This window comes from Taudactylus pleione, unplaced genomic scaffold (genome assembly GCF_031769625.1).
Source record: "Taudactylus pleione unplaced genomic scaffold, aTauple2 ptg000407l, whole genome shotgun sequence".
In the NCBI taxonomy this organism is placed as follows: Eukaryota; Metazoa; Chordata; class Amphibia; order Anura; family Myobatrachidae; genus Taudactylus; species Taudactylus pleione.
Window position 1 is genome coordinate 4,431,501 of NW_028284809.1, and position 21,662 is coordinate 4,453,162.

General features: G+C 47.5%; 1 protein-coding gene across 3 annotated transcripts in view; it reads left to right on the forward strand.

Moving 5' to 3' along the window:
- Positions 1 to 638: 638 nt before the first annotated feature.
- Positions 639 to 21,662, forward strand: part of CUNH16orf96 (chromosome unknown C16orf96 homolog) — a 39,897-nt gene continuing 18,873 nt past the window's right edge. Inside the window, exons 1-6 of one of the 3 annotated variants that reach the window (XM_088446864.1) lie at positions 639 to 719; positions 9,386 to 9,795; positions 10,259 to 10,363; positions 12,414 to 12,494; positions 13,917 to 14,003; positions 21,019 to 21,169. In XM_088446864.1, coding sequence (XP_088302990.1) covers positions 9,406 to 9,795; positions 10,259 to 10,363; positions 12,414 to 12,494; positions 13,917 to 14,003; positions 21,019 to 21,169 — 814 coding nt within the window. In that variant the 5' untranslated portion in view covers positions 639 to 719; positions 9,386 to 9,405. Of the gene's footprint in view, positions 720 to 8,392; positions 8,495 to 8,515; positions 8,588 to 9,385; positions 9,796 to 10,258; positions 10,364 to 12,413; positions 12,495 to 13,916; positions 14,004 to 21,018; positions 21,170 to 21,662 lie in introns of those variants that run through there. The other 2 variants (XM_088446863.1, XM_088446865.1) reach the window with 2 other exon arrangements.

The window sequence follows — 21,662 nt, forward strand, 5'->3', positions numbered from 1 at the left end:
GAGCAATCACATCTCTGTCACAGTGCTGCATATATATATATATATATGTATATATATATGTATATATATATATATATATATATGTATATATATAATATATATATATTCGTATGTGGGACAATAGGCAGATGCTGAGGGTGATGTCTTGATGCTGGTATTAGTGAATAATACTATAACTTCAATGATCACCAGCTATTGTGGTACTGCAAGCCCCAGCATGCTCTGCCAGTTATGGAACTACATCCCAGCATGCCCACAACAGTTGGCATCGCTAGTGGGATATGTCTTCCAACTGTCCTGAATCTGGAAGCAGTCCGGGTACCTGGGAGGTCGAGACCATCCTTCCTAAACGTTATTCAGAGGGACAGGGCATGATGGGAATTGTAGTGCTCCCGGGTCCACCTGTCTCATGTCCTGAACTTTCAAAATATATGTAATATGTTGGCAGCTATGTGTAACATCCCCCCGTATAATCCGGCTGTGTACAGCCATTGCAGAGTGTGGGGATTTGTCCTTTAAACTTCGCTGTTGTATGATTGGTTCTTTTGCAGCCAATCACAGCGCAGAGATCAGAGGATGATTTTTCAAATTCTAACCCCGCAAAAATGTTATTTTTCAGGAGTTTGGTATCGTTGGGCCCCCGGGTGATACCCCTGGTGGTACTGCCCCAACCAGCTCTGCCAGGGGGCCCGCACTCATCGACGGAACCGGACGCTAAGGTTTGTCAGACATGGGGCCAGCTTGTGAATATAGGGTCTAAAGTAGGGGTGGGCAATAAGGGGCCCTCCAGCTGTAGTAGAACTACACATCCCAGCATGCCCTGCTACAGTTTTGATATTTGGCATGCTAAAACTGTTGCAAGGCATGCTGTGATTTGTAGTTCAACAACAGCTGGAGGCCGCTTATTGCCCACCCTTGGTCTAAAGGCACCAGGGGCAAGACCAACAGAGGATACCTTAAATTGTATGGACTGTGTTGTGCGTGCAAATAGATGATGAAATTGGAACAGACACATTGTTTTCAGATATGAAAAGATATCAATCTCCAGCCAACTGTCTTACAGGAGACTGTAACTTGTGATAGGAAGAGGCGCTCTCTGTTCATTGAGGGCGTGGGCACGCAATTGCGCACCATGCAGACCGGCGCATAATATAAAATACACCTGTTAGTGGGCACGTTTTTGGCACAGTATAGGTGAGGTGCAAGTACACACTAGGGATAATGGCTGGTAGTAAATAAGGAGCATGTGTATGGGGGAAAATACGCTAATTTTCCGGGCATGTTTGTTTGAGTGATGTACGTGCAATTTATTTCCAACTGTGCATCAACCCTAATGGTCTTTTCATCAGTTTCCTTAATAAGCTTAAAATATCACCATATGGAAAGAAAACAAAATGATGTCACAAGACAGCTGTCATTATTTACCCGTGGGGCAGTCACCTTATGTCAGGGAATTCTATATACATATGTATTACTTTCTACTTCCCATGTCTCAGACTGCGGGCAGCAATTCTGCTGTCATTGTAATTGCCAATCAATCAAGGGACATTTTATACCTAGCTAATCTGACTCACATAATACAGTAATATAGTTCTAAACTATTAGCAGTGTATAACTATCCATATACAGTAGTGGCCAAAATTGTGGAAACCTTTCCGAAAATGTGCATTTTTTATGTTTAACAGCTTATAGCACTAATATATTTTAATATTATACCAAAAAGTATACATCATTACAATGGCAAATTCCTTTAGAACATAATACAACATAGGGCCTGATTCAGAGCCAGACGTTCTGACCAGAGCGCTCGCTCTGAATCAGGGCCCTCCTCCATGAAAATGGAGCGGCCTCCTGGCCGCTCGTATAGCTGTGGGTGACCACCCACAGCATATGCGAGCGGCCAAAAAGATGTTCGCGATGGTCTTGACCATCGCGACCATCGGACTTGCGACGGAGACCCTGCGGTAGGGTCTCCCTGCCACAAGCCCTGGAGTGATTTTGGCTCTATCAGAGCCAAAATCACTCCCACTGACATCACTAGTGATGTCAGTGGGGCCAGCTTCAGACGGTAGGCGTTCCCATGGGAACGCCTCCGTCTGGCAGCCACGGCCCCGGCACGCCCACCAAAGGGGGCGTGCTGTCAATCAACATCGACAGCACGCCCCCCTTTGGTGCGAGACCCGGAGCGATGGAGAGCCCGTTGCTCCCCGGGTCTCGCGCATGCGCACGACGGAGCTCCCTCCGTCGTGCGCATGCGCAGTGGGGAACATCGACCCGCTTGCGAGCGTACTGCTGCTCGCGAGCGGGTCTGAATGACCCCCATAATACAATGAACTTTATAACAAAATTTTACATTTTGAAAACAGTTGTACATACTGAACTGTGGGAATGTACATTTCTTAGTTTTGCAAAATATCTATTTGTACTTAGTTTGGAAGCCTTTCGCTGCAATTACATACCTCCCAACATTGGTGGCCAGCGGGTCGGGACCCTTGGCGTGTCTAGGGTGCGTTCCATGTCAGGAAAGGGGGTGGAGCCTAGGGAAAAGGGGTGGAGCCTCGCAGCAACCCCGTTTCAGTCACTGTGGGGGGGGTGCCCAGCACTCTCCAAGGCTATCTCTGCACTGTGAATAGATGCTATGCGCATGAGCCCAACATCTATTCATCCGCTACCTACCCGCCGCTCTGCTATGCAGAGCGGCGGTATGGGCTAAACCCAACTCCAACCAACCCCCTCCCCACTGCAGGACACTGATGTATTTGCTGCTATTTAAAGTGTCATTGATCACACAAATTCGTCCCACACCCTTTGCTGTCATACATCCCCATAGCATTACACTAACTGGATGCTTCACAGCCGGTGTTGTGTACTCAGGTAGCAAATCTTCTCCAATTCTTCTGTGGACATATTTCATTCCATCACTACCAAACATGGATATTCTGGTTTCGTCACTCCAGATGACACTGTTCCATTGTTCTTCTGACCAATTAATGTGCTTTTTAGCCCATTGTAATCTTTTCTGTCTGTTTGAGAGATAAAAGCGTCTTTTTCCTTGGAATTTTGTTGTTTAATCTAAAATATTGAAGTCTGCGTGGAACAGTCCTGGCACTGATGTGTACACCTCATTCACGTAAATCATTGTAGATTGTCTCAGCCGATTTTCTTCTGTCACTCAAGCGCAGTTTTTTCATCATTCTATCACAGCATGGTGTTGTGGATCTTTTCCTACATTTACCAGTTTGGTTTTGAATCGACTGAGTCGGTTGATACTTAGGACCTCATTCAGAGGCGCTCGCAAAATGCGAGCGCTGCTTTGAATGAGGGCTGCCGCTTTTCTTTTGAAAGGCGGCCTCCTGGCCGCTCGCTAAGCTGTGGGTTACCACCCACAGCTTTAGCGAGTGACTAGGTGATGGTCGCGATGGTCGAGGCCATCGCGACCACCGGGGCTTGCGTCGAAATCCTTGCGGTAGGGTCTCGTCTACCGCAAGCCCCAGGCAGCTTCCTGCTCTAACAGAGCAGGAAGCACCCTACTGACATCACTGGTGATGTCAGTAGGGCCGCCTACAAACAGGAGACGTTCCTTCAGAAACGCCCCCGTTTGGCCACCCCCCCCCACCCACGCCTACAAAACGGGGCGAGCTGTCGATCAACATCGACAGCCGCCCCTTTTGTAGCGAGCCCCGGAGTGAGAGAATTTCTCTCTCGCTCCGGGGCTTGTGCACGCACCGTGTGCGCAGTGCCTCACCATCGACCCGCTTGCGAGCGCATAGGCGCTTGCGAGCGGGTCTGAATGAGGTCCTTATTCCACAGTTTCTAAATCCCTCCTTTGGTTACCTTCTTCACGTAAAATAGTCAACTATTTACTTTGCTTGTCATCCTAAATAAGTTACACAGCTTACTTCAAGAAATGAAAGTAACAAAAAAGCATAAATAACAGAGACCAACTTAGTGATAATCAAACAAGTAAATAAGATGTTTTAATATCAATTCTAGTAGCGACAAATGTGCTCCCTATATTTAGTTAGCTATAACTTTTTATGCAATAAAGATAATTTGTTGCGGTGAACTGATTATTTTGTGTATAAAATGATCTTTCCAGTGATAAACACCTTCATAGGTTTTTCTTTAAAAATAATGCAGTTATACGCAGTTAAACCCTAAAAGCACACAATTTCCAAAAGGTTTCCACAATTTTGGCCACTACTGTACATCCACGGGTTATTCTGCAAGTTTATAGTTTATTTTCTGACATATTAAATCAGTCGTATGAATGTGAGTTGTTTATTGATTGGTCTGTTAAGATTAATTGAAACACTGTACATGAAAACCAGAAATGCTGGATTGGTATCTACATGTGTTTTTCCTTTGTACTATTAAGGGGACAGAGTGAAAAGTGATAAGGTGCCAGCCAATCAGCTCCTAACTATCATTTTTCAATCACAGCCTGTGAGATGACAGTTGGGAGCTGATTGGCTGGCACCTTATAACTTTTCACTCTCTCCTAACACTGCTTAGTAAATAGACCCCTTAAGGGGCCTATCCATTACCCGACTTTGTGAACAATGTGACCAAAACCAGGAGGTTTTGGTCGCATCGTTCACAAAGTCGGGTAATGGATAGCCGGCAAGGACTGAGGAACGGTCCTTGCCGTCCCCGACCGTCTACTGAACATGCCCCGTCAACCTGACGTCCGTACATGTACATGTCGGCATGTTCAGGGATAGGAGGTCGGGCTCCTTCACTGAATGACGTTTAGTGCGGGCACTGCACCTCGGCGATTTGAAGGTCTGAACGCTAGATGTTCAGACTTTCAGGTCGCCTAATGGATAGGCACCTGACGATTGTAAGCTCACGGCTGCAGGGAATTATCTTATATGCGGAAGTACATGAACAGTCCACTAGGGGGCGTGATGCCAAAGCTGAGCAGATACTGCACCGTGTGAGCGATCCTGGAAGCGTACTGTGGGCCTAATTCAGCATGGATCGAAGTTGCGATTGCAGCTCTGTAATCGTACGCAGGTCTGCTGTGAAATTATGCTAATGAATGCTATCGCAATGCCGTCGCACTGCCAGCATAGAGACGCCCACTGCCTCCCACTACCGCTATTTCATATCCGTAGTACCTTGCAGACCTGCGTACTCATCGGGAACATGGAGTAACATCGGTCCCTGATGCACAATTACAGCAGGTCTGACCTTACTCACAAATTGCTAACCTCGTCGCACGCAGTAAGTACTCAAGCTGCGTATGCCGTCGCAGTGGCTAATTTATGCACGCCCATGCTACGGTGTTCAAACGAACAGCCGCCTGCATTTCTCAGACCAACCCCCCTGTCACCACCCCCAAATGCATACTGCCTGTCACTCACTTTCAATGACTTACCGTGCTCTGTGTGATCGCAGTGCGATTGTAGTGTTGCAGTACGCAACAATCGGCCGACTGCGTACGCTGTTTCAGTTGCGATCCGTGCTGAATTATTATTAGTATTATCATTTATTTATATGGCGCCACAAGTGTTCCGCAGCGCCTTACACAGTACACAAACAAATAGGTGACCAGTGACTTACATTACAATACAATACAGGACCAGGACATGGATAATATACATTGCTACATTAGCGACCATAACACCCAGATAAGCAACAATGCAAAGCAACCAAGTGTTAGGTGCCCTAGTGGTGAGTAAGAAGTAGATGCAGTAGGGAGAAACACAAGAGGGTAGAGGGCCCTGCTCGTAAGAGCTTACATTCTAAAAATCTGAATCAGGCCCTGCGACTGTCCAAGCAAATGTAGCTACAAAATAAAGAACATAAAAACAGTAAAACATAGGGCTTGTTTCAGAGTTGTACTGAAGTCAGGCGGCGGTGCGGCTGCATTGTGTGCTCGGAAATAAATTCAAATGTTCACCTATATTTATTTATTACCAGTTATTTATATAGCGCACGTATTCCGCAGCGCTTTACAGAGAATATCTGGCCATTAGCATCAGTCCCTGCCCCAGTGGAGCTTACACTCTATATTCTCTACCACACGGACATGCACATACACACTAGGGTTACTTTTTGTTGGGAGCCAATTAACCTACCAGTATATTTTTGGAGTGTGAGAGAAAACCCATGCAAGCTCAGGGAGAATATACAAACTCCACATAGTTAGGGTCTTAGTGAGAATCGAACCCACATCCTTTACTGCAGTTGTCTTCACTCGTTTGTTCGTGGATCTTTACTTTAATTTTTGAAAGTGAAATACATGCTCGATCGGGTTAAGATCAGGTGATTGACTCGTCCATTGCAGAATGTGCCACTTCTGTGTCTCAGCTTTGCGTTGCTGTTTTGGGTCATTGTCCATCTGTACTGTGAAGCGCTGTCCAATCCACTTTGCTGAATGGCTGACTCTGAGTAGACAGTACATCTCTATACACATCAGAAATCATCCGGCTGCTTCTGTCTTCTGCCACATCATCAGTAAACACTAGTGACCCAGTGCCCAGTGGAAGCCATGCATGCCCATGCCATCACACTGCCTCCACCCTGTGTTACAGAAGATATGGTATGCTTCGGATCATGAGCCATCCCAAGCCTTCCCCATACTTTTGTCTTCCCATCATTCTGGTACAGGTCGATCTTAGTATTGATAAGTCCAAAGGACGATAAACCAGAACTGGGTTGGCATTTTTATATTTTTTTTTTTGGCAAAGTCTAATCTGGCCTCTCAGTTCTTGAAGCTAGAATACATATATAGAATATCAAACAAAATATGGGACAAGTTAACACAAGGAATGAATAAAAATGCTTATCTGTGAGGTGGTATCAAATCTTTCCTCAGGCGACGAAACGCGTTGGGACCTACCAGCCTTTCTCAGAAAGATTGGATACCACCTCACAGATAAGCATTTTTATTCATTCCTTGTGTTAACTTGTCCCATATTTTGTTTGTTATTCTATATATGTATTAAAGCCCCCCTGTTTTAATACACCACTGTTGATGATGGATATTTGTTTCATTTGAAGCCCATCACCACTTTATGTGGGCATCTCTGGGGCTAAAAGGAAAAAGAAATTCGGATGAGCAACCAAGGATATTACTCTATACACTCATACAAGAATATATTGGGTACGCATAACCACCATTACGAGGTTCCCTATATTGGAAGTACTATACTATATTATTGTTCTTTCCCATCTGGCTCTGCCAAGAGCCTCCTCTCATCAAGGTCCTCTCTGGCACTAGTAACCCGGGTCCAGCCTTGTTCATTCATCCACCGACAGGATTTTCAGATAAGCCTTAAAGAACTTTCTTTTGGTACGCACATTATTATTTGAGCACGGGCACATTTATTTTAAATTTATCACACTATTTGGCGCTTGTCCTCTCCACCCCATTTTCCAGATTACTTTTTCGAGTACATCGAACGGCGTATGAACTGCTCGCTATTCTTGTAGCATTTTCCTACCGCAATCATGCGAGCAGTTCAGGCTAAAAGACAACCAAGTGACGTGGTGGATGACGCTTCTTTGTTAATTATGCACACCCTTAAAACGCCCGTTTTGACCGTTTGGCACGCCTGCGTTCGGATCTCCACTCCCCGTTTTCAAGCACCTTCCCCTGTTACCACCCACAAACGCCTCATCCTGTCACTCAAATTAGCAGGCATTGGCTATTTTGCGAGCACACGAATTCCGACCGCACTGACTGATTCGCGCATGCGTATTACAACCCATACGCAGATGTGCGAACATCGCTCGGAGCGAACGAGCGGCCGCTTACGAGCGGCTCTGAATCAGGCCCAGTGCGCGATCCAAGAACCATCATCTTCATATATATATATATGTATATACAGGTTGAGTCTCCCATACCAAATACGGAATGTTCCAAAGTACAGATTTTTTTTAGCATGACTGAGATAGTGACACCTTTGCTTTCTGATGGTTCAGTGTAAACAAACTTTGTTTAATGCACAAATATATTAAAAATATTGTATAAAATGACATTCAGGCTGTGCGTATAAGGTGTATATGAAACATAAATGCATTCTGCGTTTAGACTTGGGTCTCATCCCCACGAGATCTCATTATGGTATGTAAATATTCCAAAAACTCCGTTACACAAAATATCCCTGGTCCCAAGCATTTTGTATATGGGAGACTCAACCTGTATATATATATACTGTATATCCATGTGTATATATGAGTGTGTCATTTCCAGCTGGGGTGGGTTAAGTTACCGGCAGCAGTCTGCGAGGTAGTAACCAGGACACAAACACTAGGCTAGAAGTGCCTGCTGCTGATTATCAGGCGTTTCTCGGTGTCCTGGCAACCGAGGGGGAAAACTTCCTAGTACAGTCTGGGAGAGAGGAGGAGTGACTGCAAGTGTTGCTAGGAGGGGGGTCATTGTGTGCTACGGAAATCAGCATGCACAAGCTTTGCCTGAAGAGCTTGCACTCTAAGTACAGCTATTAGGAACATCTCATCACCGCCTTTCATCTTTCAGAAGGTAAAGTATCGGGAGGAGACCTGCTGGTAGGGACCAGAGTGGGGTGCATTTGGAATATCTGCAGATTTAAACTCCTGGTTTCTGTGATACAAGGTAGGCAGAGGAAATAGCATAAGATAGTATGTGAGAACGTATCCTTATTATTAATGGTTTTATTATTTTTTCATTGCAGCTTGTTTTGTTTGAATGGCATTTACAATCAGCACATTAGCAAAACAAGCTGTCCAGTAAAGCACAGGGAAATATATCATCTCAGTTATAGAGGAACGGCAGGGCATGTTAGGGCATATACTGAACAGAGACCTATATTAAGCTTTTGATTAAGGTCATGCTGGGACTTGCAGTTCCACATGGTCATTTCATGTCAAGTGGACCAATTTTGAAGATCCTCCCCACCTGACCATCTCCAATATTGATAACATTTTACACGAAGGTTGGCATATAGGTCAGAACAACTTTGGGAAAAATGTAATTCACAATATGTAATAGTAACAAAACTGTGGCCCTCAAAGTGTATTTGGGGAGGGTGCAACTGTCAGAATAGAATATGGTCAGGTGGGGACCCCTGACCCACATGACATGGCATGGCCCTCATACATTTCCTGTGCCTGGTGAGTGGTAATGTCAATGACTTGTGATTGTCCTGACCATGAATCGGTTTACACATAACCATATAACAGCCACCTCTGTGCACTGTGTAACATACAGATATTTCCCCAACTCATATAAGGAACAACGTGGTTGACAGTGTTACTTTTGTTACATATTATTTATAGCATATCATATTCCAATATACTGTACGAAGCATGCAAACTTATATACTGTATGTATGTGTGTTTCTCTGTTGTGTGTAATTTCTTTACTGTACGATCCCCCCCATCTCTCCTCCAGGTCTCCCAGCTATCTCCACCATGTCGGTGTCCTTCAAGGAGTTGGTGAACTTGGCCATAGGTTCCCCAGAACCTGGCGCTGTTAACTTTAACGCCCTCCACTCCCTGCTCCATGGCCTCCTGGAACACCTGCAGCTGGGGGACATACAGAGGAAGCTGTCCCAGGAGGAGAGGGAATTCATACAGCCAGGGCTGGTCAGCGCCCAGGACTCGGGCAAGCCGTCTACTCTCTTCCACCAGCTGCAGGACAAAGTCGCTGGGATGGAGGCCAGGCTCCATCACCTGGATTCCCTGCCCAGTTCCACCAGTCTCCTGCATGCCAGCCAGGCGCAGAATAAGCCCATAGAGGAGATGTGGCAGCTAATGCAGCTGAAGAAGAAGGTGGAGGCGAATGAAGGTGGAGTCAACAAGGTGAGACATTGAAATAACTGGTGAGCTAAGAGGGTGCACTTTAGCTTGACGTTGGTCGGATCCTGCTGGCTATATGAGGATTGTAGAGATGGCTGCCTGCCTGGGGGGGGGGACCTACATACCAGAATGTAACAATGGTTTGGGTAAAAGGACCAGGATTCCGTCATTTCCTCCCCACCGGCTCAAACAGGCCACCCAGTCCCTCCATGACGGTGGGAGCAGACCTTTCCTTAAAACCTTCTAGAGGTGAAAGACCAGGACTGTGGTTTCGATACTAATAATTCTGGTCATCTAGAGGGAGCTCCTAGATGACACTGATAATGGAGTGTCTTCTCTTCAATTATGTAGAAACAGGAACATATTCTGGGCAAGAATAGGATGGAGATCATACTGTATAGTTTATTGCAGATATGAAATATCCTCTAACCGGCCAGTGGTTGGCGCTGTTTCTCTCTTCCTCCAGGTCATGAGCGCCTTCCAGGAGCTGCTCAGCACATTCAACAGCCTCAGGCAGGCCAACCAGCTGATCGAGGAGAGGCTGGGGTCCCTCAGTGACCTGGTGGCAAAGGTAGATCCCTGATAAAGTCACCCCGTCGCTGGCACTAATTGCCTGTTAGAGCTGGCACCTGTGATGTATTACACCTGTCACTGCTGGAGGCAGGATCCAAAACAACCTATTATGCCTCTCCAATCTCTAATCTAATCTAATTTGTACAACTATATGTACTCAGCAAAGGTATGAAACCCCTGAACTGACTAATGAAAGTGTTCCATAGTGGGATAGTCATTGTATAGGCCAAGGGCCAGTCTCTCCAAGTAACTGGAAAATGACTGGTCTCCAGTAGTATGGATAATTGGGCGCATCGCAGCCGCACATTGCTGAGAACTATGGACTTCATTCAGAGTCGGTCGTTGCGGCCGCACGGTCGTACTGGAAAAGGGGTCGGATATGCAAATGATGCACTCGCATGTTGCGTCCCTAAGGTCGGATTGGTAGCTGGCCGACCAAGGGGAGGAAGCGGTCGGAACGCAAAAAATACGCCCCCTTCTCGTACGCATTACACGTCATCTCCGGCCATATAAGGATTAATCGCGAGCATCGGTAACCATCGGAACTGGTCGTAGAGCTAAAGGTTGACCATACCTTCTCTTAAGCTCTACGATCATGTCAGTGTAAAACCGCCCATGTCACATGTGCCATGACGCTACTTTGTAATTTATGCACTCCCATTAAACGCCGTTCGCATAATGAGGCACGCCTGTGTTCGGATCTCCACTCCCCCGTTTTCAAGCACCTTCCCCTGTTACCACCCACAAACGCCTCATCCTGTCACTCAAACTACCGACCTGGCTGTGTTCTAGGAGAGCGAAATTTCTGATCGTAGCGGCTAGTTTGCGCACGCGCAATGCGAACTTTACGCATGCACAATTTAGCGAACATCGGTGGCGTACGACCGTGCGGCCGCAACGACCAACTCTGAATGAGGTCCTATATACCTACCCACGAACAGGGTCACCTAGAGTATGACTTACTGTAAATACTCATTGACTGGATGCTCCTAGTACTTTTTTTTAGCTACTAAGAGGTTCATAGAGAGTTGTAAGTGCGTTTTGTACCTCTCAGATAATATACCTCTTTCCTTATTGCTCGTGTGTCGAAAAACATGTATGTACAGTATATCCACATGTAATTGTACTTTATACATTTACGTCTTCTTCTGCCTGACTTGCCAGAACATGGGAGGGAAGGGGCTGGCAAGTATAGGCCAATTACAGTAAGGGCATGATCACGCTATTGCGGCTGGAATAGCCGCGGGCGAAGGCACACCTGTCAGGATGTGTGTCCCTGGGTGCTGGATGCCGGTATAACGATACTACGCACTGATAATAGTGATGATCGGCAGCGCTATCTGCGCGCTTCTCTTTTTGTGATTGTGTATTAACCCCTCCAGCTGATAAATCAGTAGCGTGGCTGTTATGTTATATGAAGCGGCAGTCGCCTTAACACCGCTTCATTGACATTTCCATGTGGACTGTGGCAGGGAAAGAAGATTCTGTTTCATCCGTATGGGGGGAAACGATGTTATTTAACATTAATTTTATTTTTTATTTTACATCATTTCTATGTCTGCTACTATTTACTTACATTTCATGTTGACAATGTGACTTTCATATCTATTAATAACGGTCAGCGCTCTATTCACTCTTGTGTATGTGACACTTCTTTACATTATTGTATTGTGCACAAATAGGATAATGTAGATTGTACCTTTTACCACTAACGCTGTCACTCTACGTCTCTATACAATCGTGGGGTATTGGGTACACACACTTGTACGCCCGACGTGTGACGGACGCAAATGCTGCTGTTACACTGTTGGACGCACCTTGATACCCGTCGGACTGAACGTATTCATGTTAGACGTGCTTGTTCTTCTGTGTGTCTTTTCCTGCATGGGATCAGGGCGCAGACACGTTACACGAGCCACTTTATAGCTTATTTGTGTCTCTTAATGGTCATACTGAGCCGTCCCCCATACGGTTACCCCCATCCCAAGTGTGTTGCCTTTTTCTTAGCAGAAGAACAAACTAAACCTTTGTCTGGTGTCTCGTTGCAGATAAACATCCAGCAGGTTGAGAGGAGGCTGCAAGACCTGGAGGGACAGGCCCAGAATATCCCCATACTGGCTGACAAGCTGGTAGGTGCCCACCAGGAATGAGCCATAAATGTTCCACAATATATTAAAGAAAGAAAAGCAGAATTAGATATGTTGCCTATAGCAGCCAATCAGACTCTAGGGGGTCAATTTACTAAAGTGAGAGTTTTCAGAAGTGAGTTTTAGAAGTGACATTGCCCATAGCAACCAATAAGATTCTAGCTGTTATCTTCTAGAAGGTGCTAGTTAAATGTTAAGTGGAATCTGATTGGTTGCTATGGGCAACATCACTTCTAAAACTTCTCACTTTAGTAACTTTACCCCTAGCTCTCATTTTCTGGAATGTACTGGATAAATGAAAGCTAGAATATATTTGGTTGCTATGGGCAACACCTACACTTTTCCTTTTAGACGTTGTAGTGCAGCTAGGACACCTGTCTCTTACAGCCTTGTAACACAAGAGATTATTGCTATTCTGCAGAATGTGAGTATACAGAATCTGTATAAATGATACTCAGGGACAATGGAAGTGTGATCACATATGTATTATTATTATTATTATTACTACCAGTTATTTATATAGCGCACACATATTCCGCAGCGCTTTACAGAGATAATATTTGCCCATTCACATCAGTCCCTGCCCCAGTGAAGCTTACAATCTATGGGCCTAATTCAGACCCACTCGCGAGCGGCTGTCCGCTCGCAAGTGGGTCGATGGTCTGCACTGAGCATGCGCACGACAGAGGGAGCTCCGTCGTGCGCATGTGCCAGACACGACGAGCGAAGGACTTTCCTTCGCTCGTTGTGTCCGATCAAAGGGGGCGTGCTGTCAATGTTGATTGACAGCACGCCCCCTTTGGTGGGCGTGCCTCCCTGACGCGGGCGTTCCCACGGGAACGCCTCCCGTCAGAAGCCGGCCCACTGACATCACTAGTGATGTCAGTGGGAGTGATTTTGGCTCTGATAGAGCCAAAATCACTCCGGAGTTTGCGGTTGAAAACCTCAACCGCAGGCTCCGGCTCGCAATTTCGATGGTCGCGATGGTCACGACCATCGCGGCCATCAAAATGCACGCTTGTATAGCCTGTGGGTGGTGACCCACAGCTATACGAGCGTCCAGGAGGACGCTCCATGAAAATGGAGCCCGGCCCTCATTCAGAGCGTGCGCTCTGCTCAGAGCGTACGGCTCTGAATGAGGGCCTATATTCCCTATCATATGCTCACACACTAGGGTTAATTTTGTTGGGTGCTAATTAACCTACCAGTATATTTTTGGAGTGTGGGAGGAAACCGGAGTACCCGGAGGAAACCCACGCAAGCACAGGGAGAATATACAAACTCCACACAGTTAGGGCCATGGTGGGAATTGAAGCCATGACCTTATTGCTGTGAGGCAGTAATGCTAACCATTACACCATGACAGCATGTGGAACTGACTGATACATCTCTCCGTTCTGACAGGAGAAGCTGCACAGTAAGCTGTACTCGTTCCCGGAGCCGTCCGACCTGGTGTCCTGGCCCTTGTTACATGATGCTCTGACCGACAAGGTGAGCTCGTGTAGGACTACAGACTGTGGGGTGGGGGAGCAGAGTTCCTGAACATGGGCCAAGTTTATTTGGAAATGGTGCTACAATTGTCTTTAAATATCATTTTTACACAGACTATTCAGCCAGATTCAGAATTGCTGCCTGCGGCATTTGTAAATGCAATGTACGTAGCTTACAGTATATACATTTTATTTGACATTCCAAAAACATCTACTGAGGGACTAAATGTAATTTTTCATATATGAACCATGGAGGTAGAGTACACTGTTCAGCGTGACCCTGACACTCCACTGCAACTGTTAGAGGGTAACGTCTTAACTGTCAGTGGTGGAACTCTACGTCGCTTGGCTCCATAACTACATTTTGGGACGAGCCCCCACTCTGTTCTCATAAGAGCAAAGCTGGGGCCTCTCGAGCAGGTGCCAGACCAGCGAATGTAGGACAACACAGGTAGGAGGTCTAACCAACCACCAAAGACTCTATAGCGAGAGCACTGAAATAGCGTATGGATGCCAACAATATGAGTCTGGTTAAAACTTAACCTTTAATACAACCACAATGTCATTTAAAATCAACTCACAAAAACATATAACATGATAGAGCAGTGGTTCCCAAACTTTTAAGAACCATGGCGTCCTAGAGTATCAGCATTGTTCTCACGGCACCTCTAAGCCAAAAGGTTGTTATTGAGAAAATCAGAAAAAAATGTAGCAATTTAGTAAAGTGAAGTAAATTGTGCTCACCTGTCATCCTTAGGCTCAGTTATGTGGTGGGGGACAGGTTTACACTTCTGTTTGTCCACATATTTACATTACATTGACCATAAATAATTTCATTAGGTGCTGGACCACCAACCTGAGGCACCCCTGCTAGTGTCACAAGGCACCTCAGGGTGCCACGGGGCACAGTTTGGGAGCCACTGTGATAGAGTGTGATAAAGTGCAAAAGAAATGACACAAGAACAGAATAGTCACAGGTAATAGGATCACATCTCAGGTTCCTATGTACCTACAGAACGGCGAAATATTACAAACATACATACATATATATATATATATATAATATATATATATATATATATATAACATATAATGTTTTAAAATATAGGTATAAAATACTCCCAGAGCTGGAAAAGGGTTCTAATTGATCTGGGAGCTCTATAAAGTATATGTCAAAATTAACCAACAAATAGCTCTGCTTTTGCTCAGACAATAGATCAGGAAAGTCAGGGATACATAGATCTGTTGTACAGGAGGTTCTACTGCCTCCTATCTTGCCTAGAGGTATAGGATAGGAAGTGAGAGACCCCTTTTATACAGAATCCCCTTGAAACAACAGTCATTATCAGTGATTGTGTGCAGCTTTTGCACTTTATCACACTCTACAGTATCATGTTATATGTTTTTGTGAGTTGATTTTAAATGACATTGTGGTTGTATTAAAGGTTGTTTTAACTAGACTCGTATTGTTGGCATCCATATGCTATTTGAGTGCTCTCGCTATAGAGTCTTTGGTGGGTGGTTAGACCTCCTACCTGTGTTGTTCTAGATTAATTTGACTCTGAGAAGCATCTCCACGATTATACATTTACTGAATTTATATGGTACATTTATTCTGATTATTAGTGGTCATAGAACGCTGCCCCCCCATACTCGCTTGTATATATATTTGGTGATTATATACCTGTGCGGTGAGATCCCATTTCTTCCCTTTCCCTGCTCTTTAACGATATTTCAGACCAGCGACTGCTCAGAAAGGCCCCAGTAATTTGGCGCACGCGCATAGAAGCCAGTCTCGTTTGCGGTTGGGAGTTCCATACCTAAACGTCCTAAAAACAAAGACTTGTATACACTCAGGGACATAATTGGTTTGTTTTAGCCACTTCCTAACTTTTCCTTAAAAATAAATAAATAACATTTTTAAATGCCATATTTTGCTGAATATAGGGGGTCATTCAGACCCGCTCGCGAGCGGCAGTACGCTCGCAAGCGGGTCGATGTTCCCCACTGTGTATGCGCACGACGGAGGGAGCTCCGTTGTGCGCATGCGCGAGACCCGGGGAGCGACAGGCTTTCCATCGCTCCGGGTCTCGTACCAAAGGGGGCGTGCTGTCGATGTTGATTGACAGCTCGCCCCCTTTGGTGGGCGTGCCGGGGGCGTGCCTGCCAGACGGAGGCGTTCCCATGGGAACGCCTACCGTCTGGGGCCGGCCCCACTGACATCACTAGTGATGTCAGTGGGAGTGATTTTGGCTCTGATAGAGCCAAAATCACTCCAGGGCTTGTGGCTGGGAGACCCTACCGCAGGGTCTCCGTCGCAAGTCCGATGGTCGCGATGGTCAAGACCATCGCGACCATCTTTTTGGCCGCTCGCATATGCTGTGGGTGGTCACCCACAGCTATACGAGCGTCCAGGAGGCCGCTCCATTTTCATGGAGGAGGGCCCTGATTCAGAGCAAGCGCTCTGGTCAGAGCGTCCGGCTCTGACTCAGGCCCATAGCCCCCTCAGTAATGATGGATGTGTTCAGGTAATGATGTGTTTCAAGAAGGAAATAACTTTTGTTATTATGTTACACAGTTCTAAGGGTCTTCTTTTTGGACTGCTAAACTGACTCCTAGGCCTGAGTTAGACACCGTGACAATGTTTGCGCAGTTGAGCCATTATTTGCTATTGCGCATGCGTAAAAAGTCCCGGATACCCCTACGGCGCATGCGTACCACAGAGTGTAGCTGCGCAGGGAATCACTCTCACTAAGCTGGCGGCGGAAAGCCATGGCCGTTCCTGGGAGGTGACTGGGAGACGGCTTGAAGTGGACGCAAAAAAAGGTAACCTCATGGGTGTGTCAGAGAACGCGACTGCTTTCTCAAATGCGCCGCCACAAAGGCCATGTTTAGAGAAGGCTCAGAAGGAGATACTGCGCCAGCCATAGGGCATTGCAAGTGTGGACGGGGATCACGTTGGTGCACCGATGGTGGAGTGTTGGACTCCACCGACGGATTTGCACGGACATTTGGAGTCGTGCGTGGTTTCCCAACAATGGCAGCGAGGGCGTTGCTGTGTGGCAACTGAGCGGCAGCTGCGTGTTCACAAACGTTCCGTGAGTGTTTTGACAGATTTACCACCTATTCTGAATCATGTGTGTGTGCGCGCAGTGCCCGCCAAATTCAGTCGCATCTCTGAATACTGGCGTACAGTTGCATTAGCGTTCCGTTCACATGCCATTTGCTGCAGGCGGCCGGAATTGCGTTGGCATAACGTGCAGCTCAACATCATGCCATTTGTTCACTGCAAGAAAAGTACAGAGCTCAGCTGTGGCTAATACACCATTGTATAAACCCAAGGCACAAGCGTCATACAGGAATCCCATGGATCTCCACTTAGTTTATCATGCGGCATGTCTCATCAGGGTGTGGTATAAATGATCGACAATAAAAAGGTAGACAGTCAATAGGTCAACACCAAATGGTCGACATGCAATAGGTTGACATGGACCAAAAGTCGACTGACAAAAGTTCGATAGTGCAAAAGGTCTACAGGTTTAAAAGGTTGATATGTTCAAATGGTTGACACAAAAATGGTCAACGCATGTTTTCTGTTTGTAATTTAACCCTAATCCTAACACTCCCCCTAGTGCCTAACCCTAACCCTCCCATTGGTGCCTAACTCTGTCCCTCCCCTTAGTGCCTAATCCTATCCCTCCCCCTAGTGCCTAACTCTCTCCCTCCCCCTAGTGCCTAACTCTGACTCTCCCCCTAGGTCCTAATCCTATCCCTCCCCATAGTGCCTAACTCTAACCCCCTATCCCTCTTCCTAGTGCCTAACTCTAACCTTCTCCTCCGGCAGCCTAACCCTCCCATTGGTGCCTAACCCTATCCCTCCCCCTAGTGCCTAACCCTAACCTTCCCCTTGGTGCCTAACCCTATCCCTCCCCCTAGTGCCTAACTCTAACTGTCTCCTCCAGCAGCCCAACCCCAACCTTCCCGCTAGTGCGTAACTCTAACTCTCCCCTTGGTACCTAAACCTAACCCAGTGGAGTAACTAGGGTATTTGGAGCCCAGGCCAAATTTGAAAAGGGAGCCCCCCTCCCGCCCCAAAAGACCCTGAGATGCGTAAAAAAAATGGGCGTGGTCACTTAAAAATGGGTCGTGTCAACATGACACACCCCTTTATTTTCACGCTGAACATTCCTATTCATATGCACCTTAACCCCAGTAGTACCCCTTATACAGTACCCCCAGTATGCAGTTGTGGTCCCTCTTATGCAGGCCCATAGTAGTGCCTCTTATACAGTATCCCCAGTAGTGGTCCCGCTTATACAGCCCCCAATTAGTTCCCCTTACTCAGTGCCCCCAGTAGTGGTCCCCCCAAATGCAGTGCCCCATGTAGTGTTCCCCCTTATGCAGTGCCCCCAGTAGCAGTCCCCACAATGCAGTGCGCCCAGTAGTGGTATCCCCTTATGCAGTGTCCTTTATATAGTGCCCCCAGTAGTAGTCCCCCCCTATGCAGTGCCCTTTATATAGTGCCCCCAGCAGTAGTCCTCCCCATGCAGTTTTCCCAGTAGTGGTCCCCCTTATGCAGGCCCCCAGTAGTGACCCCCCTATCCAGTCCCCCTGGAGTGGTCCTTCCTATTATTGCCCCCAGCTGTAGTCCCCCCAGTGCAGTGCCCCTAGTAGTAGGCCCCTTTTATAATGCCCCCAGTAGTAGTCCCCCCCCAAGTAGTTGTCCCCAGTTGAGTTTCCCCCTCCCGATTAAGTTCCCCCAGTAATAGCCTCCCCCAGTAGAGGTCCTCCCAATAATTGTGCCCCCAGTAATAGCCCCCCCCCAGTAGAGGTCCTCCCAATAATGGTGCCCCCAGTAGTAGCCACCCCCCTGTTGTGCCCCCACCCCCAGTAGAGGTCCCCCTAGTAGTAGCCACCCCCCTCCCCCGTTGTGACCCCAGTAGTGCAGACAGGTTTTAAAAAAATATATATAAAAATATACTTACCTGTATCCACGCTGCTGCTCTGGACCGCGACACCTCTCCCGCCGCCCGCAAGTCCTCCCGGGCTGGCGCGCTCAGCATTATGGGAGAGATGTCATGATGTCATGACGTCTGTCCCATTACCCACTGCAGGAGCCGGACGGAAGTCCGGCTCTTGCAGTGGGTGCTGCAGCAGTCAATGAGAGTCTATCTGACTCTCATTTGCTGCTGTTTAACACACGCATCGCCGCCAGCGCTGGCGGCGATGTGTGTGTTCTGCACAGCCTGAGCCCGCCTCCTGGCGCTATTGGGCAAGCGCTCAGGGGGAGGGAACGGGCTCAGGTGTGCAGCACAGGACCGGCGCTGGAAGCCTAGCGCCGGTCCTCTGTAAATGTGTAGCGCTGACCGCACTCACTGCGGTCGAGCTACACTGGTGGCTAACCAGGGCGGGCCGGACCGTGCCCGACCCCCCCTAGTTACGCCACTGCCCTAACCTTCCCCTTGGTGCCTAACCCTATCCCTCCCCCTAGTGCCTAACCCTAACCTTCCCCTTGGTGCCTAACCCTATCCCTCCCCCTAGTGCCTAACCCTAACCTTCCCCTTGGTGCCTAACCCTATCCCTCCCCCTAGTGCCTAACTCTAACCTTCCCCTTGGTGCTTAACCCTATCCCTCCCCCTAGTGCCTAACCCTATCCTTTCCCTTTGTGCCTAACCCTATCCTTCCCCCTAGTGCCTAACCCTAACCTTCCCCTTGGTGCCTAACCCTAACCTTCCCCTTGCTGCCTAACCCTATCCCTCCCCCTAGTGCCTAACCCTAGCCTTCCCCTTGGTGCCTAACCCTATCCTTCCCCTTTGTGCCTAACCCTATCCTTCCCCCTAGTGCCTAACCCTAACCTTCCCCTTGGTGCCTAACCCTAACCTTCCCCTTGGTGCCTAACCCTATCCCTCCCCCTAGTGCCTAACCTTCCCCTTGGTGCCTAACTCTATCCCTCCCCGTAGTGCCTAACCTTCCCCTTGGTGCCTAACCCTATTCCTCCCCCTAGTGCCTAACCCTAACCTTCCCCTTGGTGCCTAACCCTATCCTTCCCCCTAGTGCCTAACTCTAACCCTCCCCTTGGTGCCTAACCCTATCCCTCCCCTTAGTGCCTAGCCCTAACCTTCCCCTTGGTGCCTAACCCTATCCCTCCCCCTTGTGCCTAACCCTAACCTTCCCCTTGGTGCCTAACCCTATCCCTCCCCCTAGTGCCTAACCCTAACCTTCCCCTTGGTGCCTAACCCTAACCTTCCCCTTGGTGCCTAACCCTAACCTTTCCCTTGGTGCCTAACCCTATCCTTCCCCCTAGTGCCTAACTCTAACCCTCCCCTTGGTGCCTAACCCTATCCCTCCCCTTGGTGCCTAACTCTAACCCTCCCCTTGGTGCCTAACCCTATCCCTCCCTCTAGTGCCTAACTCTAACCCTCCCCTTGGTGCCTAACCCTAACCTTCCCCTTGGTGCCTAACCCTATCCCTCCCCCTTGTGCCTAACCCTAACCTTCCCCTTGGTGCCTAACCCTATCCCTCCCCCTAGTGCCTAACCCTAACCTTCCCCTTGGTGCCTAACCCTAACCTTCCCCTTGGTGCCTAACCCTATCCCTCCCCCTAGTGCCTAACTCTAACCCTCCCCTTGGTGCCTAACCCTATCCCTCCCCCTAGTGCCTAACCCTAACCTTCCCCTTGGTGTCTAACTCTGACCGTATCCTCCGGCAGCCTAACACCAACCTTCCCCCTGTTGCCTAATCCTATCCCTAGTGCCTAACTCTAAGCCTAATATGTTGAAAAACCATAAAAACCGTGTCAACCATTTGTTTGTAGACCATTTGAACATGTCAACCTTTTAACCATGTTGACCTTTAGCACTGTCAACCTTTAGACAGTCAACCTTTTGTACCAGTAGACCTTTTATCCATCGACCATCTGGTGTTGATACCACTGCAGCCAGCTCCGCAGTAACACTTTATTAGGGTGTGATACTAATGTGGCATCACCAAGCTGACATATAGCTGTGTATACACCAGAGCTCAGACTGGGCACTCAGCCATGAAACCAAGCAGCAGAATGTGAAGAAGGTCCTGAGAGGCCTGGGGACACTGTCCGGGAGACATGGAGAGCTGGAGCGCCGCGTTCAGGGCATCGAGGAGGAGTTGAGGCGTTTAGATCTGGAGATGGGTAAGTGACAAGTATATCATACAGGCTGAGCTGTGGCTGCAGGCAGGTGCTTCCAGCTAAATTATCTGGCTCTTAAAAAGGGGTGTCCATGTAAACAACTAATTTTTATTCCCTGCCCATTCTGACGCTCCCTACGATGCCCCATCGCCAACCCCCTCGAATATGTAACTCCCCCACATATTGCTTATACTGTATCATTCCAAAGATGGAACGCCTCTTCTGTGGCCTGTGGCACCTGTTTACATGATTGCAGCAGCTTGGCCAATAGGCAGCAACTAGTGATGTCACTTGTCCAATCAGGTGAAGCCAGTAACTAAGAACTTTTCAGCAATGTCTGAATCCTCTTGATAGAGATACCTGGAAGTTCCACATTTTGTGGCGTCAAATCTATTTATGGGGTGGGATAGAAAACGTATTAAAAATGTATTTACTTTGTATCGGGCATTTTATAAATAAAAGGTTATATACAGTATATTTATTTGTATATACTTTG